Source organism: Triticum dicoccoides, chromosome 6A (assembly GCF_002162155.2).
Source record: "Triticum dicoccoides isolate Atlit2015 ecotype Zavitan chromosome 6A, WEW_v2.0, whole genome shotgun sequence".
Lineage (NCBI taxonomy): Eukaryota > Viridiplantae > Streptophyta > Magnoliopsida > Poales > Poaceae > Triticum > Triticum dicoccoides.
The window spans coordinates 622896358-622911061 of NC_041390.1; the positions used below are offsets into that span (position 1 = coordinate 622896358).

Sequence of the window (14704 nt, forward strand, 5' to 3'; positions counted from 1 at the left end):
CAGTTCACTGTGTAGATGCGAGCTAGCCTTCGGTGAATTTTTATGTCGGCTCACTGTGTAAGAGACAGCTAGAGTCGAGTTGGTCTTGACCATGTAATAAGAAGGTTATGCGTGTGTAGCCAGTACTCTGTTGGAAAAAGAAAGAGAAGAAAGGCATTGGTTGCACATCAAGGCTCACAACGGCGGAGAATATAGCAAGTAGTCCATGTTGCACGTCGTAGCGGAGACAGCCCTCCCGTGAGAGGCTTGTAACTTGTTTGTAAAAAATTCTCCACTTCGTGCTGAACCGCTGCTCTGTTTTCTCCCCTGACCGAGAAGTTTGTGCGTGTGTGTGTGTCTGCCGGGCGAGGGTGTGATTCAGGGGGACAACAGCAACAGTCTCTCACTAGCACAGAAGGATCCATCCCAGATGCTTGAAAGTGCAGATCGCACGAAGTATTATTGTCGATGAGGATGGTATATCACACACAGTTTGGAGAGGATGGTATATCACACACAATTTGGACTTCTCTTGCGGCCTGTCTTTTTCCCCATCTTGTTACCCACTAGTACAATGGCGCTAGCTAGGTTTCTTTCTAGTGTTTCAGATGCTACCGTGTCCTTTGAATTTTTTTTTTTGAACTGGTGTCCTTTGATTTTGATTTCAGATGTGGGAGTATGCATGCGAGATCGATCATTCCTTTTTTAGCATGGTCTCAGCCTCTCAGGTCCTGTATCAGGTCAGATGTGTCGTGTTTAGTAACTCTGAACAATAGCGTCCATGTCTCACACCATCATCATCACCAACTGAGACTTTTATAGGAGTAGATATGGTAAGGCTTTCCTGAAGCCATTTGCAATAGAAGGGATGAACCCAATGTCCAGAAGGTTCTTACCAATGGCCTTTCTCTCAAAAAGTCATTGTCAATGCCAATATACTTGGTGTGAGCATAAAACACAAGATTTGTATGTAAAACTGTTAATGTTTTACCATGTTCATGTGTTGATGCATGGTTGAATTACGTTGTGTCACCCTGGTGTATGCAGCTTGCTGGAGGCGTCATTGCTTTTGCCAGGATTCACTGAATTTGTATGTGAGTCCATTGTGTAGATAGCAGCTAGCATTCAGTGAATTTGTATGTTAGTTCACTGTGTAAGACAGCTAGAGCCGAGTTGGTCTTGACCATGTAATAAGAGGGTTGTGCCTTTGTAGCGAGTACTCAGTTGAAAAAAGAGAAGAAGAAAAGAACATTGGTTGCCTGAAACCTATGTACTCCTCTGTTCGTGCTGAACCGCTGCTCTGTTTTCTTCCCTGACCGAGCAGTTTGTGTGTGTGTGTGCGCGCGCGCGCGCGCCAGAGAGCGAGTGATTCAGGGGGACAACAACAACAGTCTTTTTTTTCTCACTAGTACAGAAGGATCCATCCGACATGCTTGAAAGTGAAGATCGCACGAAGCATTGCCTATGAGGATGGTATATCACACACAGTTTGGGCTTCTCTTATGGCCTGTCTTTTTTCCCATCTTGTTTCCCACTAGTGCAATGGCGTTAGCTAGGTTTCTTTCTAGTGTTTCAGATGCTACCGTGTCCTTTGATTTTGATTTCGTTCCTTTTTTAGCATGGCTGCACCGCAGTGCACAGCTTGTATCCATTAATTGCTCTCAGGTCCTGTATCAGGTCAGATGTGTCGTGTTTAGTTAGTCTCAATAATTGAGTCAATGTCCACCCTCCAATCATTCCATGTGTTATCTTACTGTTGTTTTTGACGAACACAGCAGGTGCTCTGTTTTCTTATTAAGAAGGGAGGAGTGAAAAAAAAACAGGGTAATCCGGATGAAAACTGTTCAAGTGGGCAATTCGCGTAAAAAATGTCTAAATAGGGGTAGAAATAGGAATTCACTCTCCCAAATACCCTCCGTCCAGAAATACTTGTCGGCGAAATAGATGTATCTGGACGTATTTTAGTTCTAAATACATCCATTTTTATCCAATTCTCCGACAAGTATTTCGGAACGGAGGGAGTATAATACATCCATGATGGAAGCTTATGGCCAATGTTGAAAACCAATAAAGCAAGAGCTTGCACATCTTCTAGCTAGAGCAGTCCATAAAAATCACCGTGATTCTTCATGCTCAGCCAAAGCAGCCGGACATGTGCTGGCAGCCGTCTCCCGGTAACTGATCATCTCCTCCGTCCGGCTTGCCTTCATGGCAGCCCTCTCCTCCTCTGACTCCTTGTTGTGTGTCGGTCGTCGCGGTCTGGTTCCACTTTCTGCCATTTTCTCCATTTTCTCCTGCAATCTGGACGAAGAAGATTAGTACACACAATTAATTAGTATGGTGACAAGTTACATCATGTTTGTGTGTACAGCTTCCAAGTTTTTTACCATGATTCTGTCACACAAGAGGTAAGCATGAGCATATCCTGACGTGGTACTCTGAATCTGAATTTTGCAACTAAATGGTCGGCCAGGAAGGTAACCAGGCAAGGTTCGGATTCTTCAGCGATGAGACCTCTTGTGTTCAGAGCTTCACGTCAAGGACCGCCTTCTGATTGGTGTTCTCCCACGACATCTTCTGCTCGGCCCTGCAGCACCACATCTTTCCAGTTAAGTTCAGTTAAGGCCCAGAACCAGAACATTAGATAGAGTTTGCTCTTCTGGCTCCCAATCCATCACCATCGACAGTTTATCTCCGCCTTCGCCAACAGAAGGCCAATAACACAATGGAGCGCATTAGATTAAAAAACTGCAGGCACCTCACTTATCTCTATCTGAAGGGTGCAAGTGCAAACGCAGTTCTCTAGCTGGGGATGGTGGGAGTACAGTATACAGGCGATAACCAGAATAAAGATATAGGTTTGGCTATGTACGTACCAGCAGGGAGGCAGATCCATCCACGCAGAGAATTGATGAATTCCTCGATCTCAGAAATGCAGTGATGTAAATACATGCTCTTTCGATCTCAGAAATGCAGTGATGATGAACCTTTGGCATTGCAGCCTAATTGGGATTGTTCGCTGAACTGAAAAAGACAGACAAAATATCATGCATGTGAGGCAACGAGAGAGATACATAGATCTTGTGGATTAAAGTACATGCTCTTTCGTGGGAGGAAAAGTTAGTACCTCGATTCCGGCAACGCATTACCAGTCCAAGTCAAGAGTAGGGCGGTTGGGATGTGCGTTGGCTGCTTCCCGAATGGCAGCCTCCGCAGCCTCCCCGTATCCCCATAATATACATCTGATTTTAAGGAGGCTGGGGAGATTTTCTATTCCGAGATCAAAATCACCGCTGGTACCGAGAGACCCAGTTTTTGCTGCGTTAATTAATTCTATCCAGAGGTGTTCTACCATGGGCATGGCTCCAGCCGCAAACGTCAAATTCATCACAGCAAAGGCACCATAATACTTAAATATCCTCAAGCATGGGAATCCAACTTCACCACAGACTATGACCCTTGTAACTTCAGGCTCTTCTGTTAATGAGGTATTTCTAATTTCACGGTCAACAATTCTCAGAATCAGACAACGCAGAACAGGTAAGCCTCCAAGGATATATAAATCTTTCTGCTCAGGTCTGAACAATTCAAGGCGTAACTCCTGGAGGTTGACAAGGGAGCCCACCCAATTTCTCCAGTGCTTGCAGCTTGGAAATTCCAGGCGTAACTCATGAAAATGACTGGTTATGGACAGTGACAACCTTCAATTTCTCCAGTGCTTGCAGCTTGGAAATTCCACAAGGAAGTGTAACATTATGGTTTACTAATAGGTGCACTAGTCTCCTGAGATTCACAATAGATGCTGGTAACTCACGAACAGAGGTGTAAAATATGTCCAGTATCTCTAAGCACCATAGCTGTCCGATTTGTTCTGGGAGCTTACTTACTTTCTCCGCTCCTCGGAGGCTCAAGTACCTCAGCTGAAACAATCTCCCTATATTTTCAAGATGGTGGTTCTCTAGCTGTTTGCAATCTTCAAAGTCCAGAAAACGCAAATGCCTGAACTTGTCCATAGAAGGGATTTTCACCGATTCCCCAAACACATCAAGTGATCGTACATGAGACAACACCAAGCCTCTTGGCAGTATCACTTCTTTTTCCTTGCCGGCTTGCAGGGAGAGCCGACGAACTTTGCTTTGTGTCCCAACAGTTAAACTAGGAACACCTACCAAAGTAACAAAGTTTTCTTCGATGGATTTGGATATGATGAAATCAAGAATTGTGTCATGAAGTCGACAACTTTTTACCATACCATATATGTTTGTATCCCCAGGTTGGATCAAACTCCTATTGATGAGCTCATTAAAACACCTTTCTCCGAACTGATATGTTTTACTATATCCGGCTTCTGTATGAATTATTCTTTCAGCAATCCATCTATTTATCAAAACTTTCTTCTGAACAATAGAATCTTCAGGGAATATACTCAAACATAAAAGACAAGATTTCAGATGAGCAGGCAGATCAAAGTAACTAAGTGATAATATCTTCATCATTCCTTCAACGCTGGGATTTCTTTCAAGTGCTCGACCAATCGAATCTTCAACTTCCTTCCATGGACCCTCTGTCCTTTCAGTATTAGCCAACAAACCCGATATAGCAATGATTGCCAAAGGCAGCCCAACACATTTTTTTAAAATTTGTTCAGAAACTATTTCAAGATATGATGGGCAATTTTCTTCGGAGTTGAATAATCTTGTGTAAAATAACTGCCTAGAGTGTACCATATCAAGAGGCTTTATGCTATAAGTATCTCCATTATATGGTCTTGAACGGCATGACTCAGCAACATCATTTATACAAGTAGTGGTGATTATAATACTGCCAGAACTTGTCACAGGAAATGCATGCTTAAGAACATGCCATGTATCCACATCCCATATATCATCAAGAACAACAAAATACCTGCATGAATATACATGGTTGACATTTGTGTGGTAATGGTATAAATAGTCAACAACAAAATAGACAAATACATGAAACTATAAACATGTTCACAATGGCAGCATAAAAATATATTCATGAGTAAGAAAGCTGACAGAAGAGTTAAACTACATGCTAATACCTTGGCAGATTACGGATAGTTGGGTGATACTGATACCCAACAACTTAAACATAAGTCATTACCACGGAAAAGATCAATGGTGACTTAACAAGAGATTGAACACAACATTATGATGTATGTAACCTACTTAACTAGTGTAGAAGAAATGTTGATCAGGTGATCATGACTATCGTTTTTTCCTTACATTCCCTGTAACTAATTTATGGGACCACTTAACTCTAAACTGTTGTTTTTTTCTGTTTGACTGACTAGATTGTTGGTGATGTACACGGTCGCATGAGGTCAAGGCAATGACCGATGCCTTGGGGATCTCATCACAATTGGGAGATGAGAGAAGAGGGAGGAAGGAGAACAAGTCTGTATGGATGCAAAGTGGATCTGGTACCAGGGGTCTTCCTTGGTATTCAGATGAATACCAAAGATTTGTTTATGTGTGTGTACACTGTAGCTATATTTTCTATATATTGCTGGTATTCATGGCAAAAAAGAATCAACGAATACCAAGGACTTGATTCCTGCCACCGCTATTGTCTGATACGTCTAAAGATTGATATCACAAAAGGAGGAGGTGGAAGAGAAAGAAGGTGAAAGGCATGCAATGGCCCGCCCTAAACTGGCCGTAGGATAAAGTACTCGAAAAATGGTTTAGGATATCACAGAAGCCCAAAATGCTTACAAAGAGAAGTGAGACGAGTCGATAATTAGTACACTAATGAAAATGAACTTTTCTAACATTATAAAAGTATATGAGTGGTGTTATTATTAGCAATGAGCTGAGACTAGCTAATTGATCTACTCCCTAAGAGCATGGCTAATAAAGCAAGTATAATACTATGATGTAAACATGATGTAGGAATTTCCACATCGTATTTGCGTAACGACTGTAGATTCATAATCAACTTGAAGAAATATATTTCACGAGGGAGCTCCACCGGGTGAACAAACCCTAGCCATCAATCCTTTTGCTCCCCTTCTCTCCTCGCTAGGGTGCGCTGGCAAAGCCCATTCGACGTTGGCGGCGGAGGGGAGGCTGCAGTTTGTGGGGATCTCCTAAGGAAAATTCAGCGGACTACTGTGGGTTGGCGATGGCGATGTGTGGATAAGTTGTGGTCTCCGGCAAGCAATACTCGATGACTTGGCTTGGCTAGGCCATCGGAGAAGAGGGCGGTGGTGCATGGTCCTGGACGACGGTGGGCTCGACATCAATCTCGGACCTGGCGTGTAGCGGCATGGGTGATTGTTTTCTTTGTATCCTTAGGGATTCATCATATTTTGTTTGGGGCATCAAGGCGGCGGCGTTACCCCAATGTAGGAATAATGTTCTCTTTGCCCCGTCCCACTCACTTGGTGTGCTTATCTCTGGAAGAGGGCATGTGGATCCATGTCTCTGGTGGATATTTCGGGATCTGGTCGGTTTGGGTTTCTGGTGGATCCATATGGATTTGACTGGTTTTCATTGTCCTTAGAGTTTCTACAAGACGTTTCGGCGTTTCCATCTTCGACGCGGCGATCTGATACGCATATCACAGCCGTCGGCATCTCATGGTCTACACCGATGACTTTCCGGTAACTGCTTCTACAAGCTCATGGTTTAAAAAAAATCTCTGTTGAGGTTGAGGCCCAGAAGCATAATCGGGCTTTGCTCACCTCGCTTCTCTGGTGGATGCATGAGGAATAAGACTTTGGAACCCCCAAGAATTTCAATGTAATTTTATTTTCTGTATGGGTGTGCTTGTAATGACGTATGGTACTTGATTTATGACCTTGGGCCCCTTTTGGAGAAAAAAATATGGAACACGGGCTCGAAAAACCTTTTGAGTGAGGTGAGACGAATATGAATGGGGTAGTATATTTCTTTTGCTAACTGTTATGTGCTGGGCTATTATAATAACCACATCTGACATGACAATGATATATCACTAGAAGTTGGCTCTATTATTATCCTCGTGCGTAGCACAACCAGCCGATGGATACATGCTAGTGTCATGTCATCTAAAGCCATCATTTTATAATCACTCTTATGATGATGAATGGATATTAGATATTATATTTGCCGTGGAGCACGTGTAGACGTAGGATCATGCGGGAGAGTCCACACTCGTCCATTTAGACAATGCTACCATGTAAGCAAACTATAAGCCCCCTATTTGTAGTTACTCTAAGGCTACGCCACATGCTCAATGATAGGAATACAATGTCTTGAAGATGCTATAATGCCAAAGGTAAATAAAAAGGACATAAATCATGGACAGACATTTGTAAGATATGTGGTTTTTTGGTACTCTCTCTCTAAGTTCTTATTTACTTGGCATCAACATGAACTCCACTACAAACATTGACCATTATTTCTTGTACCAATTGATGGAAAAAAAGAATGGACATAAAACTACATGGAACTATTTTTATTATACAAAAGCACAAGAGCGTTTTGATGTGAAATGTTTGAGTAACTTTAGTAACTATCTACTTGATGATGAGAAGTCAGAATAGAAACTGTACCTTTTGTCTACTAGGAAATCAGTGATCTTGATGATGAGATGTTGTATACTTCCTGCTTCGGTGTCGGTGTAACGTTGGCCACTAACTTCACTAAGAATAGTCCTTAGGATATTCATCATGTCTGGATTCCTTGAAACGGATAAGAAGGCTCGACATTGAAATTTTCCTTTGAGATCTTGATACACTTGGTTTGCAAGAGTTGTCTTTCCCATTCCTCCAGATCCAACAATGGATACCAAGTTCATTTTCTCTTGTGTTGACGCACCTTGTGTCAACAGTTTAATTATCTCAGCCTTAGGTTCATCAATTCCGACAAGCTCGGAGGCATGCTGAAAGATAGCAAGAGCTCTAGGGTCAACGGTTGTATTCTTGGCCTTGGAGAAGACCTCGCGGGCCTTGTACCTTTCATTCCTCTCCGCCACCTCTGTGATCTGTTTCTTCAGATCATGGATCTCATTTCCGATGCGACGACGAGCCTTCATCTTCCCCAACGAGTTCTTCATCTTTTCCAAGAAACCATCTGGCTTTGAATCTTGGCTGCCCACACTCTGCATGAAGTCATCGATGGAGTCCTCCATGTCATAAGAGAGCTCCCGCACCTCATTCATCCACACCTTATCCTGAAAATCAGGGTCCTCTTCCTCTGACATCTTGAGAAGAAATGCTTCCATGGCAGTGAGTTCACGCGTGAGTGACTTGATATCGTCACGGACACCCTTGAACCTCTTGTACTTGTCGCCCACCAGAGCGCCTAGCTTCTCCAGGACGGGTTTCAAGGCTCCCGTCGCTGCACTCACCAGAGCCGCCTCCATGGTTGCCAGTGGTGCTACCTGAGACGTACGCTTTCTCAGTTAGTTTTGTGTATATGAAGGTGAAAACAGAGTAGCTAGACTGAATGATGGTTCCCGGGAAAATGTAGCATAGTTACATCGCGGGTTGTAATTAAACAATTAATTTTTGCGTCAGCCGCTAACTTGCATAGCTAAAGACAGTTTTTCTTATCCATACAAGTTTTTCTTATCCCGAAATTGGGAATACGCTAAGATGCTCGTTGCTAGCTAGCAAGATATGGCTTGAAGAAGTATTTTTGCGTCAGCCGCTCAACTTGCATTGCTTAAATACTACAAGTTTTTCTTATCCCGAAATTGGTAATTAAGCTAAGATGCTCGTTGCTAGCTACCAAGTTGGTGAACAGTTCTTCCAGGACTCCAGGAGCTAGATCTACGTTTGAAGCTAGATCTGCTCGCCACAAGCTGTCTTGATCCGAAAAGAGGAGGTAAAAAAATGGAATCACCTGTATAACAAATGCTGCCGCATCACGAGATGCCAACTGAAGCTAGCAAGATCTGGCTTGAAGAACTAACCTGGAGATGACGAACTTGACGGAGCTTGCTCTCTCCTAGATTCCGAGGATCCGATCCAGCTTTCAGCAGTTGGTTGTTCTTTCCTTTGAGAGAGAAGAAGGTTGACTCCGGTCTCCGCCTGTCTGCCTCTTGGAAGATGTTTTCTTCTTCTGATTGATAGAGAGCGAGAGAGCGTTGCCTCTTGGAAGGAACGCATCTTCGGCAGGCCACTTGAAGGCCAATAATTGAATGATGTACAGTAGTAGTACAGTGGCAGATGAGTACGAGACTATAGCTTTAAACACCGATGGGACGGAACAGCACCGCCGCAGTCTCTCCTCTCGTAGAGGTAGAGGGAGGGAGAGACAAGAGGCAGGCGTGGCCACGGCTTGCGTGGACCAAGCGCAGGTGATCCGCGGCCATGCCAGGCCGGACGCAGCAGAGCTTCGACTAGTACCATACCATACGCCAGGTGCATCTGCCGTACCGATCGCCCACTGGGAGAGAGCAGCAGCGGCCGTGGGGCCAACTTGGGAGAGCTTCGGTTTTCATCCCGTGTAGAGCGCCCCCCATCACTCGAGTGTTTTACTCTCTATTACTTTTACCCCGTGGCTTGGACCTGGACGTGCGGTAAGAAAAAAGATAAAAGTAAAACTGAGAACGGTACGAGCATCTACAGCCAGAAATCCGGCCCTTCAAACACCGGCAAACGTGCTTGAACATGTCCGCGGACACTGATTGACACTCCTCATAGTTGATGTTATATACATGTCAATACCTTAAGAGCATCTCCAGGCGCGCCTTCAATAGGCCCCCCAGACCACTTTTTCGGTGCCGGCGCCAAAAAACGCCCCAGTCGCGTCCCAGGACGCCGAAAATCGCCGGTTCGGCCCTTTTTTCCGCCCGACGGTCACAGGCCGAACCCGGCGCACTGGGGCAATTGGGGGCTCCGGCGCAAGAGAAAAGCGCGGCTGGCCCACACCGTCAGGGGAAAAGTCAACGTTTTCTTCCCGACTCGCCTCCCACCCCCCGCGCCTTCGGCCGCCACTAGCTATATCCCGGCGCCGCCCGGCGCCCTCACCGCTAGACAGCCATTCCCCGCCGGAAAAATAGCAGAGCTTCACCGCGGCAGCCCCTCCAACAGCAGTTGGGCGTTTCCGGCCGCGGAGGGGCAGTTTAGCGGCGGGTACACGCCCACCGGGCGCAAGGTATTCGGCGATTTGCCTGCCTCGGCGATGGACTCGGATGACGAGGAAGCGCTCGCCGCGCTGCTGGAGGAGGAAGCCGAGGCCGACGTCCAGGAAGAAGAGCATCTCATGGTGCTCGCCGCCCTCGCCCAGTTGCTGGCGAGCAATGAAAAGCCGCGGCGAGGTGGCTCGGCGCCGGGGCGGGTGAAAGCAAAGAACCGGCATCGTCTCGAAGGCTACTACATGCTCTACTTCGACTACTTCGCCGATGCTCCACTTCACGGCGAGAAAACATTTCGGCGCCGTTATCGGATGAGCCGAAAGCTCTTCCTCAGGATTGTGAATTCCATCCAGGAGTTCGACAACTACTTCAAGTGCAAGATGGATTGCACCGGCGCCCTTGGATTCACCTCCATCCAGAAGTGCACGACAGCGATGAGGATGCTTGCATACGGAGCTCCCGTGATACACTCGACGACTATGGGCGCATGGCCGAGTCCACTAGCATAGAGTGTTTCTACAAGTTCTGTCGGGCAGTGGTGGCAGTGTTTGGACCGCAATACTTGAGAACACCCAATGCGGAAGACACTGCTCAAATCCTAGCATAGAATGCAGCAAGAGGATTTCCTGGGATGCTTGGAAGCATCGACTGCATGCATTGGAAATGAAAGAATTGCCCATTTGCTTGGCAGGGGATGTACAAAGGCGCGAAAGGCAGTTGCAGTGTGGTACTTGAGGCGGTGGCCACACAGGACCTCTGGATTTGGCACTCTTTCTTTGGTATGCCAGGAACTCACAATGACATCAACGTGCTGCAGTGTTCTCCTATCTTTGCCAAGCTTGTTGAAGGTCATTCTCCTCCGGTGAACTTCGAGATCAATGGGCGGCACTACAACAAGGGGTACTATCTAGCTGACGGCATCAATCCAAGATGGTCGACATTTGTGAAGACGGTCTCAAACCCTGTGGCAGGAGGCAAGAACGCTTGGTTGGCGAAGATTCAGGAGGCTTGCGGGAAGGATATCGAGCGGGCATTTGGTGTGCTCCAATCTCGATTTGCTGTTGTTCGGTACCCCACTCAGACCTGGTCCAAAGATCAAATGTGGGAGATTATGACTTGCGGTGTCATCTTGCACAACATGATCATCGAGAGCGAGCAAGAAGACCCAGTGTTTGAAACTGAACCATACTACAGGCAGGGTCCTCTAGCCGAAGTTGATCACCAGCTATCGGCAACCTGGACTGCCTATCTCAGTATGCGTCAGGAGATCTGAGACCCACAGGTGCATCATCAACTGCAGAAAGATCTGATTGAGCACCTATGGAGGCTCAAGGGGGACGTCGTGTGATGAAATTGAGTTTTTATTTGTTGAACTATATAATTTGTATTGAACTATTTTGTTGTTGTACTATTTTGTTGAAGTATTTGATTTTTCCTGTGATGAAATATGTGATAAGAAAAAATTGTGTTGATAACTGAACACCGAGACACGGCAAACCACGCCGAATATGGGCCTATTCTCACCCATATGGGCCCTTTATTCGCCGAAATGGGGCTGAAAAGTGGGCCAATTTCGGCGCCTGGGGGCGACGATTGGGCGCAAAACCGGCCCCAACGCCAATTGTATCGCCGGCTCACCCCCAGGGGGCGATTTTTATGCGTCCTGGGGGGGGCAACGGCTGGAGATGCTCTTATATTTCATCCCTAAATTCATACAAACCATGTAAAAGAAATCCTACGTATTACGCACATCAACTACGCTTCATCGTCCAAGGTGTCACGCATCTTGTCAAAGTCCACGTCATGCTCCGTCTCTGTCTCCTACAGACGACGGCGGGTGCCCTCCGATTCTGACCGGAGGGAAGCAAGTATTGCTCGCTGCTCCTCCTACAGATCCGCTTCCCCAGCATTCCCCGCGTCTTCCTGCTCCGTGTCCTCCCCATCCTCCTCCATTCTGTTCAGGCAGTGCCGTCTAAATCATGTACACATACGCCAGCCACACTGCAAAAAAAGATGGCCACTTACGTACATACGGGTGTGGTCTTGAACGCGTACATCGATGGCGCCCTGTTCATTGGCAGCCAACCGGTTGGGTCGGAACGGAGAAATAGCGTCGTGTTTATTGGGAGGCAACCGACTGGGGCGGAATGCGTCCTGTTCAACGGGAGCCAACCAGCTTGGACGAAACAGCCGAAACGGGGTCTAGCGTAAAGCAGTACGGAGGAAACGGCCTTCTGTTCGACCGCCTACGGTCGAAATGGGATCTTGTTCATCGGGAGGGGTCTGGCATACCGCAAAATGGAGGAACCGAACTTCTGTTCGAGCTCCTACGGTCGAAATGGGTTCCTATTGATAAGGGGATGTCTGGCGTACCATAAAACGGACAAAACGGACTTTTGTTAGAGCGCATATGGTCGAAACAAGGTCCTGTTCATCGGGAGGGCTCTGGCGTACCGCGAAACGGAGGAAACGGACTTCTATTCAAGCTCCTACGGTCGAGACGGGGTCCTATTGATCAGGAGGGATCTGGCGTACCGCAAAACGGGCGAAGCGGAATTTTGTTAGAGCACCTACAGTCGAAACGGGGTCCTGTTCATCGAGAGGGGTCTGGTGTACCGCAAAATGGGACTCCACGAGCTACTGTTCATCCACCGTCGACTTCCTCCAGCCTCTACCAGCTACTATTCATCCACGGGGCTACTGTCATTCAGCCTTCACCGACTATTGTTCATCCAGCCTCCACGGGGTCATCCATCCCCAACCGGCTGGGATGCGGCGGCCTCCTCGGGGTCCTGTTAATCCAGCGACAACCGCCTACTACAATGGGGTCATGTTCAACCAACCCACACTGGGAACTGTTCATCCACAGCCTCGACTCACCATGTCTCGACTCGTTCTACGTATCGCGCGCGCGGTAGCAATGGTCAATGTTCATTGAGAGGAAACCCAAAACCGGCTGGCTACGTCTCGCACGGGGTCCTGTTCATATGGTACCGGACTTGCCACCGGTCGTACTCCATGGCTACGAGCTCGGCCGTGTGGAACGACCCTATCCACTTCCTCTTATGGGTCTCTGTTGGAGAACGTTGCAGAAAACAAAAATTTTCCTACGGTTTCACCAAGATCCATCTATGAGTTCATCTAGCAACGAGTATTCAGATTGCATCTACATACCTTTGTAGATCGCGAGCGGAAGCGTTCACTAGAACGTGGATGATGGAGTCGTACTCGCCGTGATCCAAATCACCGATGGCCAAGCGCCGAACGGACGGCACCTCCGTGTTCAACACACGTACGGAGCAGATGACGTCTCCTCCTTCTTGATCCAGCAAGGGGGAAGGAGAGGTTGATGAAGATCCAGCAGCATGACGGCGTGGTGGTGGATGTAGTTCTCACCGCAGCAGGGCTTCGCCGAGCGTCTGCGCGAGAGGGAGAGGTGTAGCAGGGGAGAGGGAGGCGCCAAGATGCAAGGGTACGGCTTCCCCCTCCCTCCCCCCTTTATATAGGCCCCTGGGGGGGGCGCCGGCCCTTGGAGATTGGATCTCCCAAGGGGGGCGGCGGCCAAGGGGGGTGGAGTGCCCCCCAGGGCAAGTGGGCGCCCTCCCCCCCCCCACCCTAGGGTTTCAACCCTAGGCGCAAGGGGGTCGGCCAAGGGGGGCGCACCAGCCCACTATGGGCTGGTTCCCCCTCCCACTTCAGCCCATGGGGCCCTCTGGGATGGGTGGCCCCACCCGGTGGACCCCCGGGACCCATCTGGTGGTCCCGGTACAATACCGGTGACCCCCGAAACTTTCCCGTTGGCCGAAACATCACTTCCTATATATAATTCTTTACCTCCGGACCATTCCGGAACTACTCGTGACGTCCGGGATCTCATCCGGGACTCCGAACAACTTTCGGATTACTGCATATTGATATCTTTACAACCCTAGCGTCACCGATCCTTAAGTGTGTAGACCCTACGGGTTCGGGAGACATGCAGACATGACCGAGACGCCTCTCCGGTCAATAACCAACAGCGGGATCTGGATACCCATGTTGGCTCCCACATGCTCCTCGATGATCTCATCGGATGAACCATGATGTCGAGGACTTAATCAATCCCGTATTCAATTCCCTTTGTCAATCGGTACGTTACTTGCCCGAGACTCGATCGTCGGTATCCCAATACCTTGTTCAATCTCATTACCGGCAAGTCACTTTACTCGTACCGTAATGCATGATCCCGTGAACAACCCCTTGGTCACATTGAGCTCATTATGATGATGCATTACCGAGTGGGCCCAAGAGATACCTCTCCGTCATACGGAGTGACAAATCCAGTCTCGGTTCGTGCCAACCCAACAGACACTTTCAGAGATACCCGTAGTGTACCTTTATAGCCACCCAGTTATGTTGTGACGTTTAGCACACCCAAAGCACTCATACGGTATCCGGGAGTTGCACAACCTCATGGTCTAAGGAAATGATACTTGACATTGCAAAAGCTCTAGCAAACGAACTACACGATCTTTATGCTATGCTTAGGTTTGGGTCTTGTCCATCACATCATTCTCCTAATGATGTGACCCCGTTATCAATGACATCCCTATGTCCATAGCCAGGAAATCATGACTATCTGTTGATCAAC

At 47.4% G+C, this 14704-nt stretch overlaps 1 protein-coding gene and 1 long non-coding RNA gene across 2 annotated transcripts; both read right to left on the reverse strand.

Annotated features, from left to right (window-relative positions):
- Nucleotides 1-1828: 1828 nt before the first annotated feature.
- On the reverse strand, nucleotides 1829-2999 carry LOC119318603. The gene is made up of 3 exons (XR_005154171.1): nucleotides 2856-2999; nucleotides 2367-2566; nucleotides 1829-2273 (listed from the first exon to the last, which is right to left on the reverse strand). It is a non-coding gene; the product is annotated as an uncharacterized LOC119318603 (long non-coding RNA).
- A 532-nt stretch (nucleotides 3000-3531) lies between these two features.
- LOC119318602 (disease resistance protein PIK6-NP-like) lies at nucleotides 3532-9129 on the reverse strand. The gene is made up of 3 exons (XM_037593182.1): nucleotides 8908-9129; nucleotides 7544-8373; nucleotides 3532-4884 (listed from the first exon to the last, which is right to left on the reverse strand). Exons 2-3 carry the CDS (start codon nucleotides 8353-8355, stop codon nucleotides 3648-3650), a joined length of 2049 nt encoding a protein of 682 aa, XP_037449079.1. The 5' UTR covers nucleotides 8356-8373; nucleotides 8908-9129; the 3' UTR covers nucleotides 3532-3647.
- Nucleotides 9130-14704: the final 5575 nt, after the last annotated feature.

Excerpts from the sequence above, each read along its gene's own strand:
- LOC119318602 (XM_037593182.1), bottom strand. The coding sequence starts at position 8,355 with ATGGAGGCGGCTCTGGTGAGTGCAGCGACGGGAGCCTTGAAACCCGTC. Across the intron at positions 4,885-7,543 it reads GATTTCCTAGTAGACAAAAG|GTATTTTGTTGTTCTTGATG; the intron begins GTACAGTTTCTA and ends ATATTCATGCAG.